This window comes from Enhydra lutris, unplaced genomic scaffold (genome assembly GCF_002288905.1).
Source record: "Enhydra lutris kenyoni isolate GAN:26980312 unplaced genomic scaffold, ASM228890v2 scaffoldscaffold12, whole genome shotgun sequence".
NCBI classification, from domain to species: Eukaryota; Metazoa; Chordata; class Mammalia; order Carnivora; family Mustelidae; genus Enhydra; species Enhydra lutris.
The window spans coordinates 32,824,318-32,846,306 of NW_019154096.1; the positions used below are offsets into that span (position 1 = coordinate 32,824,318).

A 21,989-nucleotide genomic window follows, 5' to 3' on the forward strand; every position below is an offset into this window, starting at 1 on the left:
ATGGCCCTCAGCCCAGCGTCAGGAGAGCAGCCAAAGATGCAGAGTGTGGACTGGGAGGACGGTAGCCTTCAGCCCTGCCCCATGGGCCATCAGCCTCAGAGCACAGGTAAGTGGACTCCAGAGCCCTGCTTCTAAGGGTCTGTGATGATACAAAAAAAGTCTGCTTGCTTGCTACTTTTACTGAGTTTTTATTTTTTGCTTATTTTTTTAAAAGATTTTATTTATTTATGTGAGAGAGAGCAGAGACTATGAGAGGGGAGAGGGTCAGAGGGAGAAGCAGGCTTCGGACTCTGGGATCATGACCTGAGCCGAAGGCAGTCACTTAACCAACTGAGCCACCCAGGTGCTCCCTGAGTTTTTATTTTTAATGAATGTGCCCATTTGCCTTTCAGAGACACTAGGAAGTCTTTATATAGATTGGTGGTGAGCGGCAGGGGGTAGGGAATGTGGTCAAACCTCAAACCAGATCTACCCCTACCCACTGCCCCCAGTCTTGGCCATCTCCAGATGGTCTCCCTAACCAAAGGCCCTGAGTACCATTTTGCCGTGAACAGAGTGCTCTCTTGGTCCGTTGTTAGTGTCGTGTGTTCCTAAACCCTGCAGAACTTGGAGCCTCACACCAGAGGCTCAGGCGGAAGATAATGGATGTGAGAGTGATCCGGCTGTGACATCTTCTCACCCCACTGTTCACCAGGCTTGATTCTTGGCTGATCTGGCTGCCAGGCATGTGCCCCTTCCTCCCTTAAACACTCATCTGCCTCCCTCCCTAAGCTGCGCATTCCGTTGGAGAGGTCCGCTTTCCCCGATGGAGGAGGACCCTTCTTCGGTGAAGGCTGTACCGGTAGGTGGGCTCCTCTGCTAGAAGCTCCGAACAAGCCCTCAGGCTGAAGATCCTTGACTCGTCTCAAGGGCAGTGGGTAGGAAAGTGATGGAGTTTTTAAAAAACATTGCTTCTTCCTCCCAGCAGCCGTGGATCAAAGATTTAAATAAAATTTCGGAGCTCAACTATTTTGCTTATATTTCCCATGAAGGAAATTGCCCTTTGGGCTTAGGCCAACTTGGACCGGGTTAATGAGGGAATCCATCCTGCTCCTTATCATCCGAGGCCCTGGGGTTTGCGAGGCCCTGGGGTTTGCGGAGCCCAGCCCTGTGTGTCTGCTGTGAAAGCCAGATTCGACCTTCAGCTTCTGCCTCTTTCTGCTCCTGCCCTTGGGCAACGCCCTTACCGTCTTCCAACTTCTGTTACTTCCCAAGGTAAAAGAGGTGCATGATAACTTCCCTAGCACCCTAAATGGGAATAATTACGACCCCGGGAGCAATTAATTCTTGGGAGAGCACTGTCTCAAGGGGGTGAAATGATATACTCATTGTCACCCAAAACCAGGAAAGGTTTGGCCCAGAGAGATGGATTTTATGAAAAACGGAGAAATGGGGGCTTCTTTCCCTGATTCCCTCTGGCCCTTTCTGTTGATTTGTAGGATTGGGCTCAGCACAGAGGAGATAAACAACATTGCTGGGGGTTCATTAGCTTCCAGGTTTTGCAGGGGTCACTCCGTACTGCCCTCCTTTTAATACTCTTCTGAGGAAACACAGGAAACAGGAAGAAAATTACCATCATTAATAGTGTTTTCAAGACCTGCTTTGTTCCCTGGATTTTTTTTTTTTCCTATAGCCGCCAATCTAGTCTTCACTCCCACAAGTGGACGTGTCTGCGTGTTACACGCGGGCTGTGAGTTGTTCTCCCTGGACGATGCCCTCCCTGCAGACAGACTCTGCATCTGTCTCTTCATTTGCACAGCAGGGAGTCTCTTCGTTCTCTTAACGAAGAAGGTTGGATTTGGAAATTCCAGGGTAATTTTTCTCTTTAAGCCATCCGTGGCCTTTGTAGGCCTTTTCGGGATTATTTCAGACCAGGTTTGGGAAGCCGGGGGCTTTTTTGACATCTGCCGTGTTGATAGGGATGGAGACCCAGGGCTAGGAATCAGTCTCCAGAATGCTCTATTGTGGCCTTCCTTCCTCTCCTGCTTCCAGTTAGCTAACATTGGCTCTGGGTTATGGGTGGTCTGGAATTCAACATGGTCACACCATTCCCCTATAGTCTATATGAGTTTCTGGAAGAAAAGGACCAACAGTTATTGTGTTCTTAATATGAGCCGGGATTTATTCAAAATGCTTTAGATGAATTGTACATCTAATTTTTTCTTCATGGCTCCATGCTATAGATCTGCTTACGCCCTGTGACGTGGAGAAATGGAGACACAAAAGAGGTCCAGTAACTCATCCAGCAGCAGTTAGGAAGGACTTGAGTCCCTAGGGCCAGTATTTGGAAATGTGTGGGGGCAGTTTTTTCGTCCTCTGACTAGAGGGAGCCACTGGCAACCTTGTAGGTGGGAGACAGTGCTTCCATGAGGCCGGGGATGAGTCACTTTTTCAGAAAGCATTGATCCTAAATGCCAGGGGCTTCTCTGAGAATTAGCCTTGCTCTTTTTTTTTAAATAATTTTTTTTTTTTAAGATTTTATTTATTCATCTGTCAGAGAGAGAGAGGGAGAGAGAGCAAGCACAGGCAGACAGAATGGCAGGCAGAGGCAGAGGGAGAAGCAGGCTCCCTGATGAGCAAGGAGCCCGATGTGGGACTCGATCCCAGGACGCCGGGATCATGACCTGAGCCGAAGGCAGCTGCTTAACCAACTGAGCCACCCATGCGTCCCTTTTTAAATAATTTTTAAAAAATATTACATTAACATATAATGTATTATTAGCCCCAGGGGTACAGGTCTGTGAATCGCCAGGTTTACACATTTCACAGCACTCACCATAGCACATAACCTTCCCCAATGTCCATAACCCAACCACCTTCTCCCTACTCCCCTCCCCCCGAAACCCTCAGTTTGTTTTGTGAGATTAAGAGTCTCTTATGGTTTGTCTCCCTCCCGATCCCATCTTGTTTCATTTATTCTTTTCCTACCCCCCAAACCCCCCACGTTGCATCTCTACTTCCTCATATCAGGGAGATCATATAATAATTGTCTTTCTCTGATTGACTTATTTCACTGAGCATAATACCCTCTAGTTCCATCCATGTCGCAAATTAGCCTTGCTCTTAATAATACATGTGCCATGTTTTCACCTGGGAAAGGAGAAACAATGAAGGTGAGAAGGAAGAAAAAGAACTTTCTGGTGAGTTCAGGAATTCAGAAGCAGAAACTGGCTCTGGTAGAAAGTAGAAACTGTGCTCAACAGTTTAAAGGGCACATTTTGCGGGGCGCCTGGCTGGCTCAGTCGTTTAAGCCTCTGGCCTTGAGTTTGGCTCAGGTCATGATCTCAGAGTCCTGTGAACCAGCCCTGCCTTGGGCTCCCTGCTCAGTGGGGAGTCTACTTGTCTCCCACTGCCTCTGCCCTCCCCCTGCTCACTCACGCACACTTTCTCTTAAATAAATAAATCCTTAAAAAAAATGAAGGACAGGGGCGCCTGGGTTGCTCAGTGGGTTAAGCCGCTGCCTTCGGCTCAGGTCATGATCTCAGGGTCCTGGGATCGAGTCCCGCATCGGGCTCTCTGCTCAGCAGGGAGCCTGCTTCCCTCCCTCTCTCTCTGCCTGCCTCTCTGTCTACTTGTGATCTCTCTCTGTCAAAGAAATAAAATCTTTAAAAAAAAAAATGAAGGACATATGTTGGGCAGAGACAAACTATGATGAAAGTTTTCTTTTAAGGGTTTGATTTGTGTTTCTCTAGTGATTAGTAAAATTAAACATCTTTTCATATGCTTGCAGCCTTTGAGTATCTTTGGAGAAATATTTATTCAAGTCCTTTGCCCGTTTAAATCACATTTGTTTTAATCTTGAGTTGTAGGAGTTATTTATGTATGCTGGATATTAACCCTTTATTAGATATGATCTGCAGATATTTCCTCCCATTCCTTAGGTTGCCTTTTCAATCTGTTGACTGTCTTTTGATACATAATTTAAATTTTTGATGTAGTCTGATTTTTTTTCCTCTTGTTGCCTGTGCTTCTGATGTCCTAACAAATGATTGCCAAATCCAGTGTCATGAGATTTTGCCCCTGTTTTCTCCTAGGAGTTTTCTATTTTAGTTCTGTTGGGGTGCTTAATCTGTTTTTGAATGTTTGTATATGATGTAAGGTAAGAGTCCAAGTTCATTTTTTGTCAGGTGGATATCCAATTTCCCAACCCCATTTGTTGAAGAGACTATCCCTTCCCCTTGAATGGTCTGGGCACCCTTGTCAAAAATCATTTCACCATATATGTGAGGTTTATTTTTGGGCTCTCATTTCGATTCCACTGGTCTACCTCTCCGTCTTGATGTTTGTACCACAGTTCTTATTACCATAGCTTCGTGGTAAGTTCTGAAATCAGAAGGTGTGAGATCTCCAAATTGCTCTTTTTCAAGGCTGTTTTGGCTATTCAGGGTCTCCTAAGATTCCAAATGAATCTTAGGATGAATTTTTCTATTTCCACAAAAAAAATGCTATTGGAGTTTTGAGAGGGGTTTCATTGAATCTGTAAATCACTTTGGGTAGGAGCACCTGGAAGGTTCTGTCAGGTAAGCATCTGCCTTTAGCTTGGGTCATAATTCCCAGGGTCCTGGGATCGAGCCCTGAATAGGGCTCCCTGGTCAGCAGGGAGACTGCTTCTCCCTCTGCCACTCCCCCTTGCTGGTGCTCTCATGTTCTCTACCAAATAAATAAATAAAATCTTAAAAAAAAAAATCACTTTCGGTAGTACAGACGTTTTACCAGTAGTTAGGTGTCCAATCCATGAACATAGATATACCTGTTTATTTGTTGTATCTTGTTTCATTTGCTTCAGCAGTGTTTCTCAGTCTCAGTAAGTTGTGTGTTTCCAGAAGTCTATCCATGTCTTCTAGGTTATCCAATTTGTTGGTGTAAACATTTGTTCATGGTATTCTCTTACAGACATTTTTATTTTCATGACATTGATTGTAGTGGCCTCATTTCTGAGTTTATTTTTTTTTTCCTTAGTTAATCTAGGGAAACATTTATCAACTTTGTTGATCCTTTCAAAAGAAAAACAACTGTTTTGTTGCTTTTCAATTTTTTTTTTCTATTTCATTATCTCTGCTCTCATCTTCTTTAGATCCTTTATCTTCTGAGTTTGGATTTAGTTCTTCTAGTCTCTTGAGGTATAAAGCTAGATTGTTGATTTCAAATCTTTTTAAATGTGCTTGTTTAGAACTGTAAACTTTTAGCAATGCTATCATTTCATCCCATAAATTTTGGTGTTACATTTTTCATTTGTCTTAAGGTATTTTCTCATTTCACTGTGGCTTCTTTAATCCTTTGGTTGTTTGAATGTATTGATTAGTTTTCAGATTTGTGGATTTTCCAGTTTATGTTCTGAGATTGATTTCTAGTTTCATTCCATTATGATTGGGAGTGGAGAGGAGTGTGATTCCAATGTCATTGAATTTAAGACTTATTTTGTCTGACATGTGGTCCAGAGAATGCTATTTGTGTGCTTGAGAAGGACGTACGTTCTGCTGTTAGATAGAGTGTTCTGGATTGTCATGTCCCACTAGCTTATAGTGGTGTTCAAGTCCCCTGTTTCTTTGTTGTCCTTTTGTTTGGTTGTTTTATCCATTATTGAAACTGGGACATCGGAGTCTGTTGTTATTGTGTTTCCTGTTTCTTCCTTCAATTTTTGTCAATGTTCACTATGTATATTTGGAAGCTCTGAGGTTTGGTTCATAAATATTTAAAATTATTTTAGCTCCTTGGTGAATTGACCCTTTATCATTATATAACGTCCTCCGTGTCTCTTAGAACAGTTTTCAATAAAGTGTACCAACATGGGAATGCAGATTTCCTATTTAATCTTTATTTTCCTTCCCCCACCCCGTCCTCATACATCTATATTATAGGTAGATTATTATATCACACCCGTGATTGCATGGGTGTGAGCTGGCTTATTTTGTATTTCTTCAGTTACTAATGAGGCTGAACATTTTCTCATCTGTCTTTTCCCCTATAGTGTGTGACTCTTGGGCTAAAGAAACTCTTCTGTATCCTGGCTCGAAGATAAGCATTTAACTCATTAGCAATCTTATAAATAGGTATGAGGTAGGGCTTTACTTTCTAAAATTTTATTTTATGAATGGTTAGCCAGTCAATGATCCTTTTTCTCCCCTCTAGATACTATCAGTATTCCCCCAATGCTTTTGTTTTTCCATTTACAGGTTTTTCAGGATTCCCGAACAAAGATGGTCATAACAAAGTAAAAGAAACAACAGGGAGAAGAGTAAACAGAAAACCAAGACGTAAATTCACTCAGGATGAATTGTGCCTACTTAATCACGTATTTGAAGAAACTCCTTACCCTGATTTTATCATTCGAAAAAAACTGGCTGAACGACTGTATTGTCAAATATATGCGATTGATGTAAGTGAAATTTTCAAAGTTTTGCTATATCTTTTTTTTTTTTAAGATTTTATTTATTTACTTGACAGACAGAGATCACAAATAAGCAGAGAGGCAGGCAGAGAGAGAGGTGGGGAAGCAGGCTCCCCACTGAGCAGAGAGCCCGACGCGGGGCTCAATCCCAGACCCTGGGATCATGACCTGAGCCGAAGGCAGAGGCTTTAGTAGACAATATGGAGAATGCAAGAAATTAAGAAAAAGCTTAATAGTATTTCATCACATGGGACAAAGTATTGACATCTGGGTCACTTTTTTTGTTCATCTCAATGTGGGTATGAATATGTTCTGTGTTTCCTGGAAAAATCTGACACCAGTGAGGCAAGTTTGGAAGCAGAGACCAGTCAAGAACATATTGCAATTATCTCAAATCAGGAGGACAATGGTGGTTTGGATCAGGCCACTGGTTGTAGTACAGACAAGATGGAAAGACTCGTGATTGTTTGCTAAGAGAGCTCTGCATTCTGTCTCATAGCATATGCAATAAAGAGGGCTGCAAAATGTTGGCTTAAGCAAATGGAAGATTGAAGTTGCATTTAATATAGGGAAGGCCTGGGAATGGAGGTTTTATGATGGAGGTTTTATGACAGACAGAAGCACTAGGAGTTTCACTATGGACACACGATGTTTGGTTTGCCAATTAAACCACCAGAGATAGGAAGTGAACAGTTTGGACATACAGGTCTGAAGTGCAGGAAAATGACTTGATAGGGTCCCTCCAACTGACACAATACCTCACAGCTTTAGTGGTTGCTTCACAACTGTTTGTTGCATGAGCCAATATCTTTATAAGTTTTATTTATTTAAATAGGCTCTACACCCAACATGGGGCTCAAACTCAGAACTCCCACATCAAGAGTCACGTGCTCATCTGACTGAGCCTGCCATGTGCCCCATCATGAACCAAATCTCAGCTACAATTTTGGAAACAATTGGTGAATCATCAGCTGTATGAAATTATTAGAATTGTGATATTTTTATACACACAATTATCATATTTCTCTTCCGTTATTGTCCATAAATCACTCGATTGATTGGTTGCTCGACAACAGGAAGACCTAAGTAGCTTTGAAGGATACAAAGTATAGGCAAATACAATGGAGTAATGATGTTCAGTTGTAAAAGTTTCATGAACTAGAAACATTGTGAGGAAAATACGAATCAGCGATTCCATACAAATAAGTAGAAAATCTGGACAAGTTAATAACCAGGAAAGAACTGGGTGGTCAGATACATAAACATTCTTAGGCCGTGTTTTCCTCTTTTTTTTTTTTTTTTTTTTTTTTTTTAGTACTGTGTTTTCTTTACATTTCTGGATCCATGACTTGGGTTTCTCAAGTTCAAACTGCCTTTTTTCTTTTTTTTTTTAAGATTTTATTTATTTATCTGACAGACAGAGATCACAAGTAGGCAGAGAGGCAGGCAGAGAGAGAGGAGGAAACAGGCTCCCCACTGAGCAGAGAGCCTGATGCAGGGCTCGATCCCAGGACCCTGAGATCATGACCTAAGCCAAAGGCAGAGGCTGTAACCCACTGAGCCACCCAGATGCCCTGAAACTGCTTTTTAATCTTTATTTTAAAAATGTTTTCGGGACGCCTGGGTGGCTCAGTTGGTTGGACGACTGCCTTCGGCTCAGGTCATGATCCCGGAGTCCCGGGATCGAGTCCCGCGTTGGGCTCCCAGCTCCATGGGGAGTCTGCTTCTCCCTCTGACCTTCTCGCTCATGCTCTCTCTCACTGTCTCTCTCTCAAATAAATAAATAAAATCTTTAAAAAAAAAAATGTTTTCATTGTCCATACTTGGCAGAGGGATAGTTTTATAAGAGGATCCATAATAGGAAGTTCACACATGACTGTTCAAGTTAGAGTTGGATGCACATGCTTAGAGAAGAATGCCTGTGATGTGATCAGGAAGCAAGCATGGCTTGGGGGAGGATCCTAGGAGGCTGTTACACCCGAGGAAGTGAGCACACTTGCTTTTTGGTTGATCACTTGCTTCATGAGATGATCTTCTAATGGCCTACGACATCTGACAAACTGACCCTTGCAGCTCTGCTTTCTGTAAAATTATCGATGTTGGGCAATTGTCAGAATGAGTGTTTGGAGATGTCAGATTCACTGGGCATAGAGTTTTGTTTTAAGCAATCATCACGAGTGAATCAAAGATCCTTCCAGCTTCAGTGCTACTAATGGCCGCAAGCATTCCCGAACTTGGAGACAGGGGATTCCAGGAGAGTGTAAATGGCCAAAGGCCCCCCTCAGACACTGTTACCTATGCTGTAGGACTAACTAACCGACCACAACCGTGGCTTATTAGAATGGATTGTCTCAGAAAGCATTGCATCATTTCCAACCCACCCCCACAAAGTCCTAGGATTATGGTTGGCGTGTATAACTTACTTTAGGGAGGAAGAAAATGGGAGACTGGAAGTCCTAAGTAGAATACATAGGGTCACATCACACAGTCAAGTTATGAGTCAAGCTCTTGCCTATGTGTAGACTCAGAAAACAAATTTTGAAATACGATTTAGATCACGTGGAGTCATGAGTTCATTCTGGTGTGGCAGCTTGAGTAAAAAAGTAAGTTGTGTGGGGGCAGCACCTGGGTGGCTTGGTTAAGCATTCGACTCTTGGTCTCAGCTCAGGTCTTGATCTCAGAATCGAGAGTTTGAGTTGCACATTGGGCTTCACCCCTGGGCATGGAGCCTACTTGAAAAACAAAACCAAAAAACCAAAAAAAATCCCCAAACACTTGTGGTGTGGGGAAGATTCAGTGTGCTTGGGGAACAGCTGGGAATGAGTTCTGTCTAAAGGCAGAGGAGGCTGCCAGCAGGTTGGCGGCGGATTTGGAAAGGTTTACACGGACAGGAGTGAGGCGGTTGAGCGTTTGGAGTTACGCCGCGTGGCTTCATCACTACACGTGCAGCCCCAGGAAAGAAGGCCTTTATTTCCCACCTCTCACTTAAGGTCAGGAGGAGAGTCACTGATGAGACACTGAGATGAGGCCAAACTATGATCTCTCCCACCTTATGGAAATGCACTGTGCAATGATACCAGATAAACCAACCTGATAAATCATGAGTCTCTTTTCTCTTTAGAACTGGTTCCAGAACAGAAGAGCCCGCCTGCCACTGAAAGAGAGACAGAGAATATCCGCTGCTAGGAAACTGCGTGCATTCCCTATCCAGGATCATTCACATGGAAGCCTCCAGAACTCCCAGGCAGAGTCTCCCATCGGGGCCCCGGAGCAGACTTGCTCCTCTACCCTGAAGGCTCTTCTAGAAGGCACGGACTATTTCTCTCCTGAGACACAATGGGTTCCCAGTCAACAGGATGGCTCGGGGGACACTGGGGTCCCAGGCATTAAAAAAGAACTGAGCTGTGCTTCGGAGTATCCGGGTGACACAGGGAATAGATTGTATCCCAGTTATTCATCTTATAGCTACGGATCAGCAATCTGTCTTCATCCTTCTGCTTCCATGCAGTATTTTGAGAAGCATGAGCCCAACACCGGGCAGAGCTGGAACGCGAGGGCCTCCATTCTGCCGCAAGTTCATAGTCAGCAAGAGGAGGGGTGGCAGCAGGAGCAGGCCTGCTGTCCTTACCCACTCTATCAAGGTCAGCAGCAGAATGGCTACTTGCTGTCCTCTACAGCAGCCTCGGCTTCAGAGGAATCAAGACAAATTGTGTTTCAGGATCAGCTGATTATGCATCTGAATCCTGGGGATTCAGGGCAGCAGGTGCCATCCCTTCAGTCACAACAGCAGGGCGGAGGCTTTCAAACCAGTAGTGGTCAGGTCTCTGCTAACACAGGTTGAGCAGGAGAAGGCAGCAGCTTTGGGCTGAGGGGTCTGCAAAGGTCCACCACTGGGACTAAGGATGTGGCTCCAGAAAATGGTTCTAAGCTTCGGAAAAAAACAGCCATAGGTCATCATCCCGTGGTCATCCACACAGCAGCTGAAGGCAAAGGTCTCTCTAGAGCCTGAGCCTAAGCCCTGTGTTCAGGAAAGCTCCATGAGCTGATGGTCCTCCTAGTAGGGTGGCAGTGTCCCCCAGGGCTCAGCCCCTGGCTGTGCAGTTCATAGTGCCTTGGAGAAAAGCTGGACTAGAGTCTAGAGTAGAAAACCAGCCAACAGGGAGAACACAGGTGTCAATGAGCAACAGTTTGGGCTTCAGAAAAAAGAGGCTCTTACACAGCATCTGCCCTAGATATCGTCCCCTCCCCCCACCTCAGAGACAAGATAGCCTACAAGAATTATGAGGATACAAAGGACCCTCCCCTGCACTTTGCTGGGGCGGGGAGGGTTGTAGGGGTGGAGGTTGCCCTTGGATTAGCCTGCAAGGCTGCTGCAGCAAATCTCTCTACTCGCAGAAGCAGGGCAGCAGCCACATGTCTTTGCTGGAGCCCTGACTGCAAGGGCCATCCCAGCAATGTCAGCTTGGTCAACCAGGAGGCAGCCCCTCGGGTGAGACTAATTGAGGCAGGCACTGGAAGCAGAGCTCCGAAGAGCCCCAGGGTGATCCTGTACCTGAGCTGGCGGGCAGCCCTCACCGGTCCTCTTGGCTGAGAGCTGCTTCCTGGGAGTCGATTTAGAGTGTGATCTCACAAGATCTGAGAGTACCCAGTTGAGCATCTAAAAGCTGTGTTGTTAAACCAGTGTTTTTGAGGACTAGCCTGGTGTCTGTGAACCTCCAACTTTAAAATGGTTTTCATAATTTTAGCGTTAGGGTACAGAATCATTTCTCAAACATTTTGGAGCATTTGCCGTCAGTCTCGTATGCTTTCCCCTACACTGTGTAATGTGTTTTAACATATTTTAGATTTTTAACCCAAATCGTGTCCTATTAATTGCAGAATAAAGCATGTCTCCCACGTCTTTTCCAAGGCAATTTGACATGCAGATCTATTTCATTTTGCAAATATCTCCCATCTGTTACTACAGATCAGACTGAGAGTAGGTGGGGAATTAGCAGCTGTGAGGAGTATGATTTGCATAGTCATTTTGCACAACCACTAGGAAATATTCCTAGTTAATATTCCTCTTGAAGTTGTAGATGTTTGGCAAGTCTGCTACAGGATGTATCCTTTAAAGAAACTTGCACGTACTTACACAACATAGCCCCCGAATAAATATCACTTAAAGTAATAATCCTGCACAATTCAAAATAATAGACCAGAACTGTCTAGTTGAGAGTTCTGGTATACAATGTTCAGTGAAAACTCAAGTTGCCTAATTTTTATAGCATTATGTTTATAAAAATGAAATAAGAGCTTCAGCAATAAATAACATTGGTTATTCTTGGGTACACATAAAATATGCAGCAAGAACAAAAACATGGGCTAGGTTTATATTCACTGAATCATGGAGAGTTGCAGCAGGCGAGGAGGAAAAGAAAATACCTTTTATATTATGATGCATGGCCTATATATACTGAGTTATAGCCAGCATCATTGTCTACATTTCCCATTTCACACTCAGTATGATATTTACTATATTATGTATTATCAGTTTCTGCCGAAGGAATCCATTTACTTCTGATTGGCTCAGTTTATTTCCTTCTGTACAGATTTTGAAAATTTCAATTCCCTTTTTTCTTTGATTACCATAATATAGTTTCTAATCCTGTAACCTGTTCATGTAGGGATTTAGATAGATTTTTCTTATATTAAAAATGTTTGTGTTCTTGGAATAACCCAGTTAGGTTATGAGGTATCCTTATGTATTTCTGAATTAAAGTTGCTAATATTTTTTTTCGTTGCTAATATTTTTAGTAAGATCATGATATCTGTTCATGAAGGAGAAGGCCTCTAATAATTTTCTTTAGTGACACTAGGGGTTTAGATCATGTTAAGATAGCTCTGGAATGAATTATGTAGGCCACCACTTACCATTTAAAATCTTGTGTAAAAATTTATCCGTTTATTAAATGAATTTCCTAATGAATCAGTTTGGTCTGATGTTTTCTTTATCAGAAGAATTTGGTCTACTAATTAAGTGTTTAAATGATTATAGGACAACCATTTCTCCTTGAGCTATTTTTGGCAAGTTGAATTTTCCACTCAATATCCATCTCACCTGAATTTTCAAATTTATTGCCATAAAGTCATTGGAAACATCCTCTTTATGCCTAGAGCATATGTAGTAATGTATTTTGCATTTTGCAGTTCGAATTTGTACTTTTATTTTTCGTCTTTGTCAGAGGTTTGGAAAAACCCAGGTAGTATCTATGGAGCTTGTATTTCCCTGTGGACAGGACTTACCCAGGCCAAGGAGGGCTCCAGGAGTCGGGTCTGGGTGGGTGGATGTCCCTGTGGACCACCTCAGAGGAACCTCTCGATTCAGCCTTGAGCGGTGGATCCCATTCCCCACAGGGCTGTCAAAAGGCACCTGCTCCCCTGAGGTCCCGCTGCCCTTCTCAGACTCCCACGTGCATGCATGCATGTTTGCGTGCTTGCGACAAAAGCGTCCAGCCAGGAGCTGGTGCAAGTTTGGGGTCAGACTCCAGGCTGGGGCTTCTGGGGCTTTCTTCTGCAAGGACACTACATCCAGCCGGTGTGTGGAGTGTAGCACGGGGACTCAACAAGGGAGTCCTGCCCCTCTGATCGCTGAGCCTGAGAGCTGGGGACCAGAGGTGTCAAGTTCTGGCTCTGGGTCAGGTCCAGGTCTCTTGGGTTGTCAGGCACCTCCCGTGAATGTCTGTTGAAGTGGGGCGGAGACTTGGGTGCCAGAAGCCCCTGTTTTGCCTCTGGAGCAGGAACTGGATTTACCGGTTAGTGATCTAGTTGGATCTTAGTGTTGGGGGAAGAAAGTCAGAGCATCCTTTCGGTTTGGCGGGAGAGTTGGGACTCACCCCCCAGGCCTGGGTAAGAACCCACCAGCCATACTGTGGTTCATACAGATCTCCTTGGGAGGGTAAACAATTTATTTACGAATGTTTTTCACATTTTCTGCAAAGAATGCTTAGAATAGGATTAAGTCCTGCATCAGGCTCCCTGCTTAACGGAGAGCCTGCTAAATCCCTCTGCCCCTCACCTAGTCATGCTCTCTCTCTTTCTCTCTCTCTCTCTCTCCCTCGCCCCCCCTTTCTCCCTCACTTTGTCAAATAAATAAATAGATGAAATCTTAAAAAAAAAAAAAAAAGCAAAGGCAGTTTCATTAAAAAAAGAAGAAGAAAAAGTATAGGCTTTACAAGAAATGGTATTAGAAGACTTTAGACAACTACATGGAAAAGAATAAAGGAGACACCTATCTCACACTCTATACAAAACTTAAATTATTTCAGTTGGCAAATATCAGGTCCATTTTCGTAACCTGTAGAACTCCTTCTACATGTATGTTGCAAATCTGGGAAGGTGACTAGTGATCCTAAGAGCTCCCATCTCTGACAAATCCTGAGAATCACAGAAGGGAAACAGAATCATCCTGGGAAATGATTTAAAAATAAAACTAATGGCATGGTATCAATGTTGTCAAATTGTTGTATCAGAACCTTTTCAGACACATTTGTACCACTAATATGTGGGTGTGTATGCATACACACATGCGTGTCTGTTTTGATTTCCAGATGATTAATGAATGTACAGTTCATATTAGGCACAATAACTTATGCTGGTTGTACTTTGATGATAAATACTGGGGTTGGAATAGTCTGACCCTTGTGTTTTAGTGTCTAATAGGTACCTAGACACACCATAAAGGATATCCACTGCGTGGCTGTTAGTAGTAGTGTGACACAGGTGTGTTTGCAGATATAAGCTATGAATTAGATCTATGTGTCCTGACCTCATTCTAACACCTTCCAGTGCAAAAAAAGAGAAAGTGAAAGACTGAAAAGCTATACAATGGAGCAGAATGCAATTCGATAACACAATGAAGTAATATTTATTTTTTCAAGGATATTTTTGTTGTACAAAAGTAGAACCACACACACCTTGCTATACACTAACATAGTCTAGAAACGATCACTTCAAAAGGAAGGAGAAAATAGAAAAATAAGGATAATTTTTAAAATTGAGATAAAATTGACATGTAACATTATGTAAGTTTAAGTGTACAACACATAGAGTTGATACATTTATACTGTGGTGTGACTGCGTTGTCACATTAGCTCACACCTCTCTCACGTCACATCATCGGCATTTCCTCTAGTGGTGGGAGCAGCTGAAATGAAATCTCTTAGCAAGTTGAGTGTTTGCAGTGGAGCTGTGTTGTCTGTGGTCTCTGTACCCTATTAGTTCGCCAGGACTTATGCATCTATTAGTTTCAGATGTGGATCCTTATGCCCCCATCTGTCCCATCCCCCTGCAGTGGCGGGCCAGTTTATATTGCCACCAAGGGTGCACGAGGGTCCCGCCAACCATGTTATTGTTTCCCTGAGTTCACTGAGTTGTTTGTGTTCTCTTGAATCTCATGGAGTTTCTTAAAATAATTATTAACAAAAAAAATTTTCAGATAACTTAAAGCTCTCCGTTTCTTTGGGGTCAGTTACTTGACAATTTCGGTGATGTGGTGGCATCATGTTTCCTTGCATTTCATGTCTCTGCTGGTTTTGCACTGATGGCTCTGCACAGTCATGTCCTTCGGTCTTTTCAGACTGGTTTCTGTGGGGAAAAACTTCCATCCGGAGGTGGTTCTGTGGATGCTGGTGGGATGCAGCATCTCTGGCTCCTGGGAAGGCATCGTGGTGGCTTCATCAGCGGCACTTGCTGTTGGACAGAGAGCGGGAATCTCCTGGCGCTGACATTGCAGAGGTCATGCAGGTGGCCTTGGTAAGTAGAGCTGCTGGGGTCCTCAGAGGTGAAGGCTTCTTGGGTTCTCCTGTTCTTCTTTTATCTGCAGGATGAAGTGGCTCCGGCTGGTGGGGCTGGGGGGAAGGCAGCAGCATTGGCCCTGGCCTGACGAGCTGTAGTCATGGCTTGGACCCAGGGGGCAGAGTACCCTGGCAGCACAGCCTGGGGCTGGTAGGTCAAAGTCTCAAATCTGGCCCCAAGGGGTAGTCATGAGTCAGCGGCAGTATGCTCTGATGGTAGGTTGTTCACTAAAGCCATGTATGGGAACCTGGTATCAGAGCAGTAACAGTTCAGAACCATGAGTCGACATGTGGGTAGGACTCAGCAGTGGCCACACAGGAAGGCAAGGACAGTTCAGAGCCATGTCCTGGGACTCTGGCCCCAGCAATGAGGCGTCAGGGCCATGAGCGGAGACCTGGGGATTTGGGCTCAGTGCTGGCAATGCTCTCAGGCAGTGATGGTTCAGTCGTCACCTGGGGTTCTGCAGGCTCAGGGCAGTGGCATTGCTCCTGGATGATGACCTGTCAGGGAGGCAAGCTGAGTGCATCATGGAGCTCAGGGGAACAGTGGCAATGATAACTCGGAGCCGTGACCTGGGACCCAGGGGAAAGGGCTCAGGGCAACAGCTGGCCAGTCCTCACAATGACGGTTCAGAGCTGCAACCTGAGATCCAGTGGGTGGGGCGCAGGCCAGAGGCCACTCCCGTCTGAGGGGCTGTGGTATCCTGATCCCAGAGAGTGGGGCACAGTGGCAACTGGGACTTCTGGGAGTAAGCCTCACCCCAAGTGACAGCCCCAGCATGTGGAAGTAGACACAGTGGCGGGGACTCAGGCCGCTCCACCAGCTGGGAGCAGCACTGCTGCAGACTGTGGGATACCTGGATAACAAAGCCTGCACGTGTCCACAGCAGTGAGGCTCTCTGGGGTTCTCCTGCTCTCTTTCTCCCCCTGCATTGACACTCCTCTTAGGGGATCCCTTGTGGTTCCAAGCTGCTCTTGACTGGCGAATGGGAAGATACATGTTAATGCACTTCCCATAGTCTTCGATGTGTCTCTTTTCAACTTTTGAGGTCTCCAGGCTTTTGGCTGCTTTTTAAAGTCCAGAGCTTTCTCTGAGCTGTTTTTGGGGACATTTATTTATTTTTATTTTTCCTCATTTTATTTATTAAAATAAAGAAAAATTTTAGTTCCAGTATAATTAAGATACAGAATTATATTAGTTTCAGGTGTATAATATACATTCAGATGTACAATCTTATACATTACTCAGTGCACATCATGATAGGTGTGCTCTTAGTTCCCTTTTACGAACCATGTCACCCATCCCCCACCCACCAACTGTCTGGGAACCACCAGTTTGTTCTCTATAGTTAAAAATCTGTCTTTTGTTTGTCTCTTTTTTCCTTTGTTTTGTTTCTTAAATTCCACATATGAATGAAATCATATGGCACTTGTCTTTCTCCAACTGACTTATCTCAGTTATTTTTTTAAAAATATTTTATTTATATATTTGACAGACAGCGATCACAAGTAGGCAGAGAGGCAGGCAGAGGGAGGGAGAAGCAGGCTCTCCTCTGAGCAGAGAGCCTGATGTGGGGCTCGACCCCTGGACCCTAAAATCATGACCTGAGCCAAAGGCAGAGGCTTTAACCCACTGAGCCACCCAGATGCCCCTCAGTTAGTTATTTTATTAAAAAGTTTATTGTTGTTGGGGGAGAGATGCACATTGAGACTTCCTAGCTCACTATCTTACTGATGTCCTCCTCTACCTTTTTTGGTCCATTTCTTCTTATGGGAGTTTTAGCGCATGGTGTCTTTAAAGAAATTTGTCAACTTCATCTAGGTTATCAAATTTGTAGGCAGAGTTTTAATTTTTAAATTTAATTAATTTATTTTTAAACATTTTATTTATTAATTATTAATGTATTAATTAATTTATTTTTATTAAATTATTTTTAATTTGAATTAAACTTATTAATCCAATTAATTAATTAATTAAAATGTTTATTTATTTAATTTATTTTAAATATTTTATTTATTTACTTGGCAGAGAGAGAGAGAGAGAGAGAGCAAGCAGAGGGGAGTGGGAGAGGCAGAAGCAGGCTCCCCACTGAGCTGAGAGGCCGATGTGGGGCTTGATCCCAGGACCCTGGGATCATGACCTGAGAGCTGAAGGCAGAAGCTTAACTGACTGAGCCACCCAGGTGCCCCTGTAGGCAGACTTTTTTTAAAAAGTATTCCTTTATTAGCTTTCGAGTTATCCTCTAGCTCAGAGATACTTACTATTTTCGGTCTACCAATAAGCATTGATCAAAAGCATTCTTCATTTTCATTATAGTTTTTTTCATCAGTAGCATTTATTTTTGGTTCTTTTTAGTTTTTCCCTGTCTCTGTTTACTTTACCCATCTGTTCTGGCATGCTATCTACTATATCAGTTAAAGTCCTTATAATATTAATCACAGTTGTTTTAAAGTCTGGGTCTGATATTCCGATTATCCCTGTCAAGTCTAGTTTTGATGTTTACTCTGTCTCTTCAAATTATGTTTTCTCTCTTTTTTTATGTTGTATGCCTTGTCATTTTTCCCAGCTTTATTGAGATGTAATTGACATAAGACATTGTGTAAATTTATAGTGTATAATGTGATGAGTCTATATATATATATTCATTGGGAAATGATTATCAGAATACAGTTAGTTAACACATCCATCACCTCACGTAATTACCATTTTTTGTTGTGATGAGAACATTTAAGATACTGTTTTAGCAAATTTCATGTATACAATACAGTATTATTGTAGTCAGCATGCTGTACTTTAGATGCCTAGAACATACTCACCTTATAATTGAAATTTATTCCTTTTGATGGGTATCTCCTCATTGCCCCCAAGCCCACCACCGACTCTAGTCCTGGGCAACTACCAATATCCTCTCTCTTTCCATGAGTTCGTCTTTTTAAGATTCCACAAAAGAACATACAATATGTAAGTTTTTCTTGGTAGCCAGGCACCGTGTGCTGGGTAAAAGGAACTGCTTTACTAGACTTTTAGTAATGTGGTAGTGAGGTATGGGCCGAGGGGAAGCATTCTATCATTCTATGATTAGGACTTAATCTTTTTTAAAAAATTTTATTTTTTTAATAAACGTATAATGTATTATTAGCCCCAGGGGTACAGGTCTGTAAATCGCCAGGTTTACATATTTCACAGCACTCACCATAGCACATACCCTCCCCAATGTCCATAACCCCACCACCCTCTCCCGAACCCCCGACCCCCAGCAATCCTCAGTTTGTTTGGTGAGTCTCTTGTCTTAAGAGTCTCTTATGGCCCTCCCGATCCCATCTTGTTTCATTTATTCTTTTCCTACCCTCCAAACCCCCCATGTTGCATCTCCACTTCCTCATATCAGGGAGATCATATGATAGTTGTCTTTCTCCAATTGACTTATTTCACTGAGCATAATACCCTCTAGTTCCATCCACGTAGTAGGATTTAATCTTTTTATAAGTCTATGCCTCTGGACTGTCGGATTCACAATTGTTTCTTGGATTCTTTTGTCCACTTGTAGGTGGGAGAAGATGGGTAGGCTTCTCTCACATGGAGGGCTAGAGCTGGCGGGAGTTAGGTGTTCACCTCTTACCAGGTCAGGTTCAGTTCTGATAGGATCTCAGCAGGCTAGGTCTGATTAACTAGTTCTTCCTGAGTGTAGGTTTTGTTAAGAAGAACAGGATACTCTGTTGTATTTAAAAAATGGTTTCTTTTGGGGTGCCTGGGTGGCTCAGTGGGTTAAAGCCTCTGCCTTCGGCTGAGGTCATGGTCCCAGGGTCCTGGGATCGAGCCCCACGTCGAGCTCTCTGCTCAGCAGGGAGCCTGCTTCCTCCCCTCTCTCTCTGTGCCTGCCTCTCTGCCTACTTGTGATCTCTGCCTGTCAAATAAATAAATAAATAAAATCTTTAAAAAAAAAATGGTTTCTTTTGTCCTCCTCCTGGCAGAAGCACAAGGTAATTTGTCTATAATATTTATTGTCAGAATTTCGTCAAGCTTCCAGCGATAAGTCTCATGATATTGTGGTGCCCCTCAACAAAATACCAGCAGACCCAGTTGAACAGCATATTAAAAGATCATATGCCACAATCAGTTGAGATTTATTCTTGGGATGCAAGGATGGTTCAATGTACCAAATCAGTAAGTGTCATGTAGTACACTACAGAATTAAGAAAAAAAATCAAATGATCATCTCAATAAACGCATTTGACAAAAATTTGACAATAAATGTTTTTGTGGGTTTTTTTGACAATACATGTTACCCTTGACAAAATGCAACATCATTTCATGATAAAGACTCTCAACAAATTATATGCAGAAGGAATTTACCTCAACATAATAAAGACCATATATGACAAGCCCACAGTTTATATCATACCTAAGAATGAAAGGCTGCCCCCAAGCATTAATTGGACAGAACTGCTAGAATGGTGTAGCTATCAGAGGACAAATAGCCCAAATCCCATACTGAAATATTTTGAATGGCAAGATCAACATGGAAGTGGAAATAATCTGCATTTATCCAGTTTTCAAAGAGATACCTGGAAAAAGCACAATTATATCAGAGAGGCTGTGTTCCAACTGCCAATGAATATCTCAAAGCAACTTTCTAGGGGAAAATTCTGAGATCAGGATGTTGTATTCAATGTTATAATATCAATATGCCTTTGACTATGGGGACCTCAGTTTGAGGGCATACAGGGAAGAACAATATTTCTTTCTCTTTACGCTCATGTTCCAGATGACAGAGACATTTACTTAAATCCTAGTAATAAAAGTGTATTCTGTGGGAACATGTGGTGATTGGTGGGCTGAGTGGCACTGGGTTCATTTGAATTGATGTTGAGGAAAGAATGTCCAGGAAGCAGTGTGGGATGACATTTACTCTGTAATGGTACTCTCCAATGTATTCATTGCTTCCAAGTTTCCACCTGTGTTTAAAGCTTCTTTTCTGATAATATCTGCAGTAGTCAGTCTAGAGAACAGATGTGCATTTGTGCACAATGCCCAGGACATAACAGCAGATCCACAGATATTGGTGTCTTTAGCATAGAAGCCTTATCATGAGTTATCAGATTTTCCATAGAAAACACCCAGAAATGCATCCCTAGACTGACTCCAGGATTGAGGAAGCAATGATAGCATTTCATTGTTTGTCAACAATTATGTTGTGGACCATTGTTTCAAAGATAGGTATTGGGTTCCCAAGAGCTTCCTTGTTAAGAGTTGACTCTAAATGCAGAGAGGGGAAAATGGAATGAATATGTGCCCTGTCAGGTGTATTGTTCATTACTGCCTCCCTGTTTCTAGAGATCTTATCAGAGAAGACTTTGAAACACACTTCCTATTTTGTAATCCTATCACCAGGAGGAGATAACACAGGTGGAGGGAAGACATGCAGACATTTACAAAACCAAAGGGTATAGATGGGGAGGGAGAGGAAGAAGCATCAGGACACCTATTAATTGGTTAAACTGTGAGGGAGGATACAGTGGGTTAGATCAAAGTATCGATCAAAGATATTTTCTATCTGAGAGCAAAACTCAAGTATATATTATGTGACTAGAGGCTGGTGTTATGAGCAGATGGGATTAAGTTTTGAGGCCTCAGTATCTTCTACAGGGAGGATGAGGTCTTCACCTGGTGTGGGTAATTCTCTCAACAATTTGTCAGGTGAGTTTAACTTTATAGGGAGGCTACTTGGCTTAATGGCTTTGCTGAGGCCACACAACTTCCGGTAACTAGCGCAAAGAAGTAGCCCCCTCTTAATACATTATTTTTCTCACATTAGTGAAAGTCAGTGCATATTTTTGGAGCTATCATGCATATGAGTAGCATACACTTAGCCTGAAAAAGTCTTTGCCCTCATAGATGAAGACTTTGAAGAATGCTTTTAGGTCAGATGATTTCTTTTTTAAATGTACTCAAACATTCAATAATCACGTAGTCACTCTTGAGCGTATTTGTACATTAAAGTGGTTGGTGTCACAACATCTCTGCCACAAATGCTTTTCCATGAGCTCAGAAAGGAAAAAAAAAGCTGGAAATTCATGATACTATTATTTTTTTTAACGCAGCGGTGTTTTAGGGAGTTGGCTCATAGTAGCTCTTGAGAACATATTCAGGAATTTTGCAATTCCGTTGTTAAACCATTTGCAGTTTAAAATCATGGAAATCAGCAAACACTACCAATGAGTACTTTTTACTTCAAAGAGCTGGTTTACCAGTACACCACTAGATCTAAGTGTCTGGCAATCAAAAATCATAGTCTATAAATAAAGATGAACAAATCCTGGTCTTTGAATTGTGACTTACGTGCTGTCATGCTGGAAACAAGGAGGCTTAGGAGGTAAGTGATCTGCTGACTGTGGTCTGTAGTCATTCACCGTAAAGTAGGCATCTTCAAAACGCTTTTCATTTGCCTTTTGCAAATTCTCACATAATAATTCTTTGTAGAATCAAGTATCAGTGACATGTTAGGCATTTAAATGAATTAACAAGCTTTGTTCTATCTGATGTACATATGTTCTATCTCATGCTTTCTGCTTTTGTTTGAAAAGGAAGGGTAATGCCAGTCAACTTAGTCATCTCCTCATTGAGGATATTTTTTTTTCTTTTTAAAATATTTTATTTATTTATTTGATAGAGATCACAAGTAGGCAGAGAGGCAGGCAGAGAGAGGGGGCAGGGAGTAGGCGCCCTG

General features: G+C 42.7%; 1 protein-coding gene across 1 annotated transcript; it reads left to right on the forward strand.

Moving 5' to 3' along the window:
* Window positions 1-19,295, forward strand: LOC111144750 (homeobox protein OTX1 B-like). The gene is made up of 5 exons (XM_022499188.1): window positions 1-106; window positions 6,213-6,415; window positions 9,549-10,068; window positions 10,823-10,916; window positions 19,271-19,295. Exons 1-5 carry the CDS (start codon window positions 1-3, stop codon window positions 19,293-19,295), a joined length of 948 nt encoding a protein of 315 aa, XP_022354896.1.
* The last annotated feature ends 2,694 nt before the right edge of the window (window positions 19,296-21,989 follow it).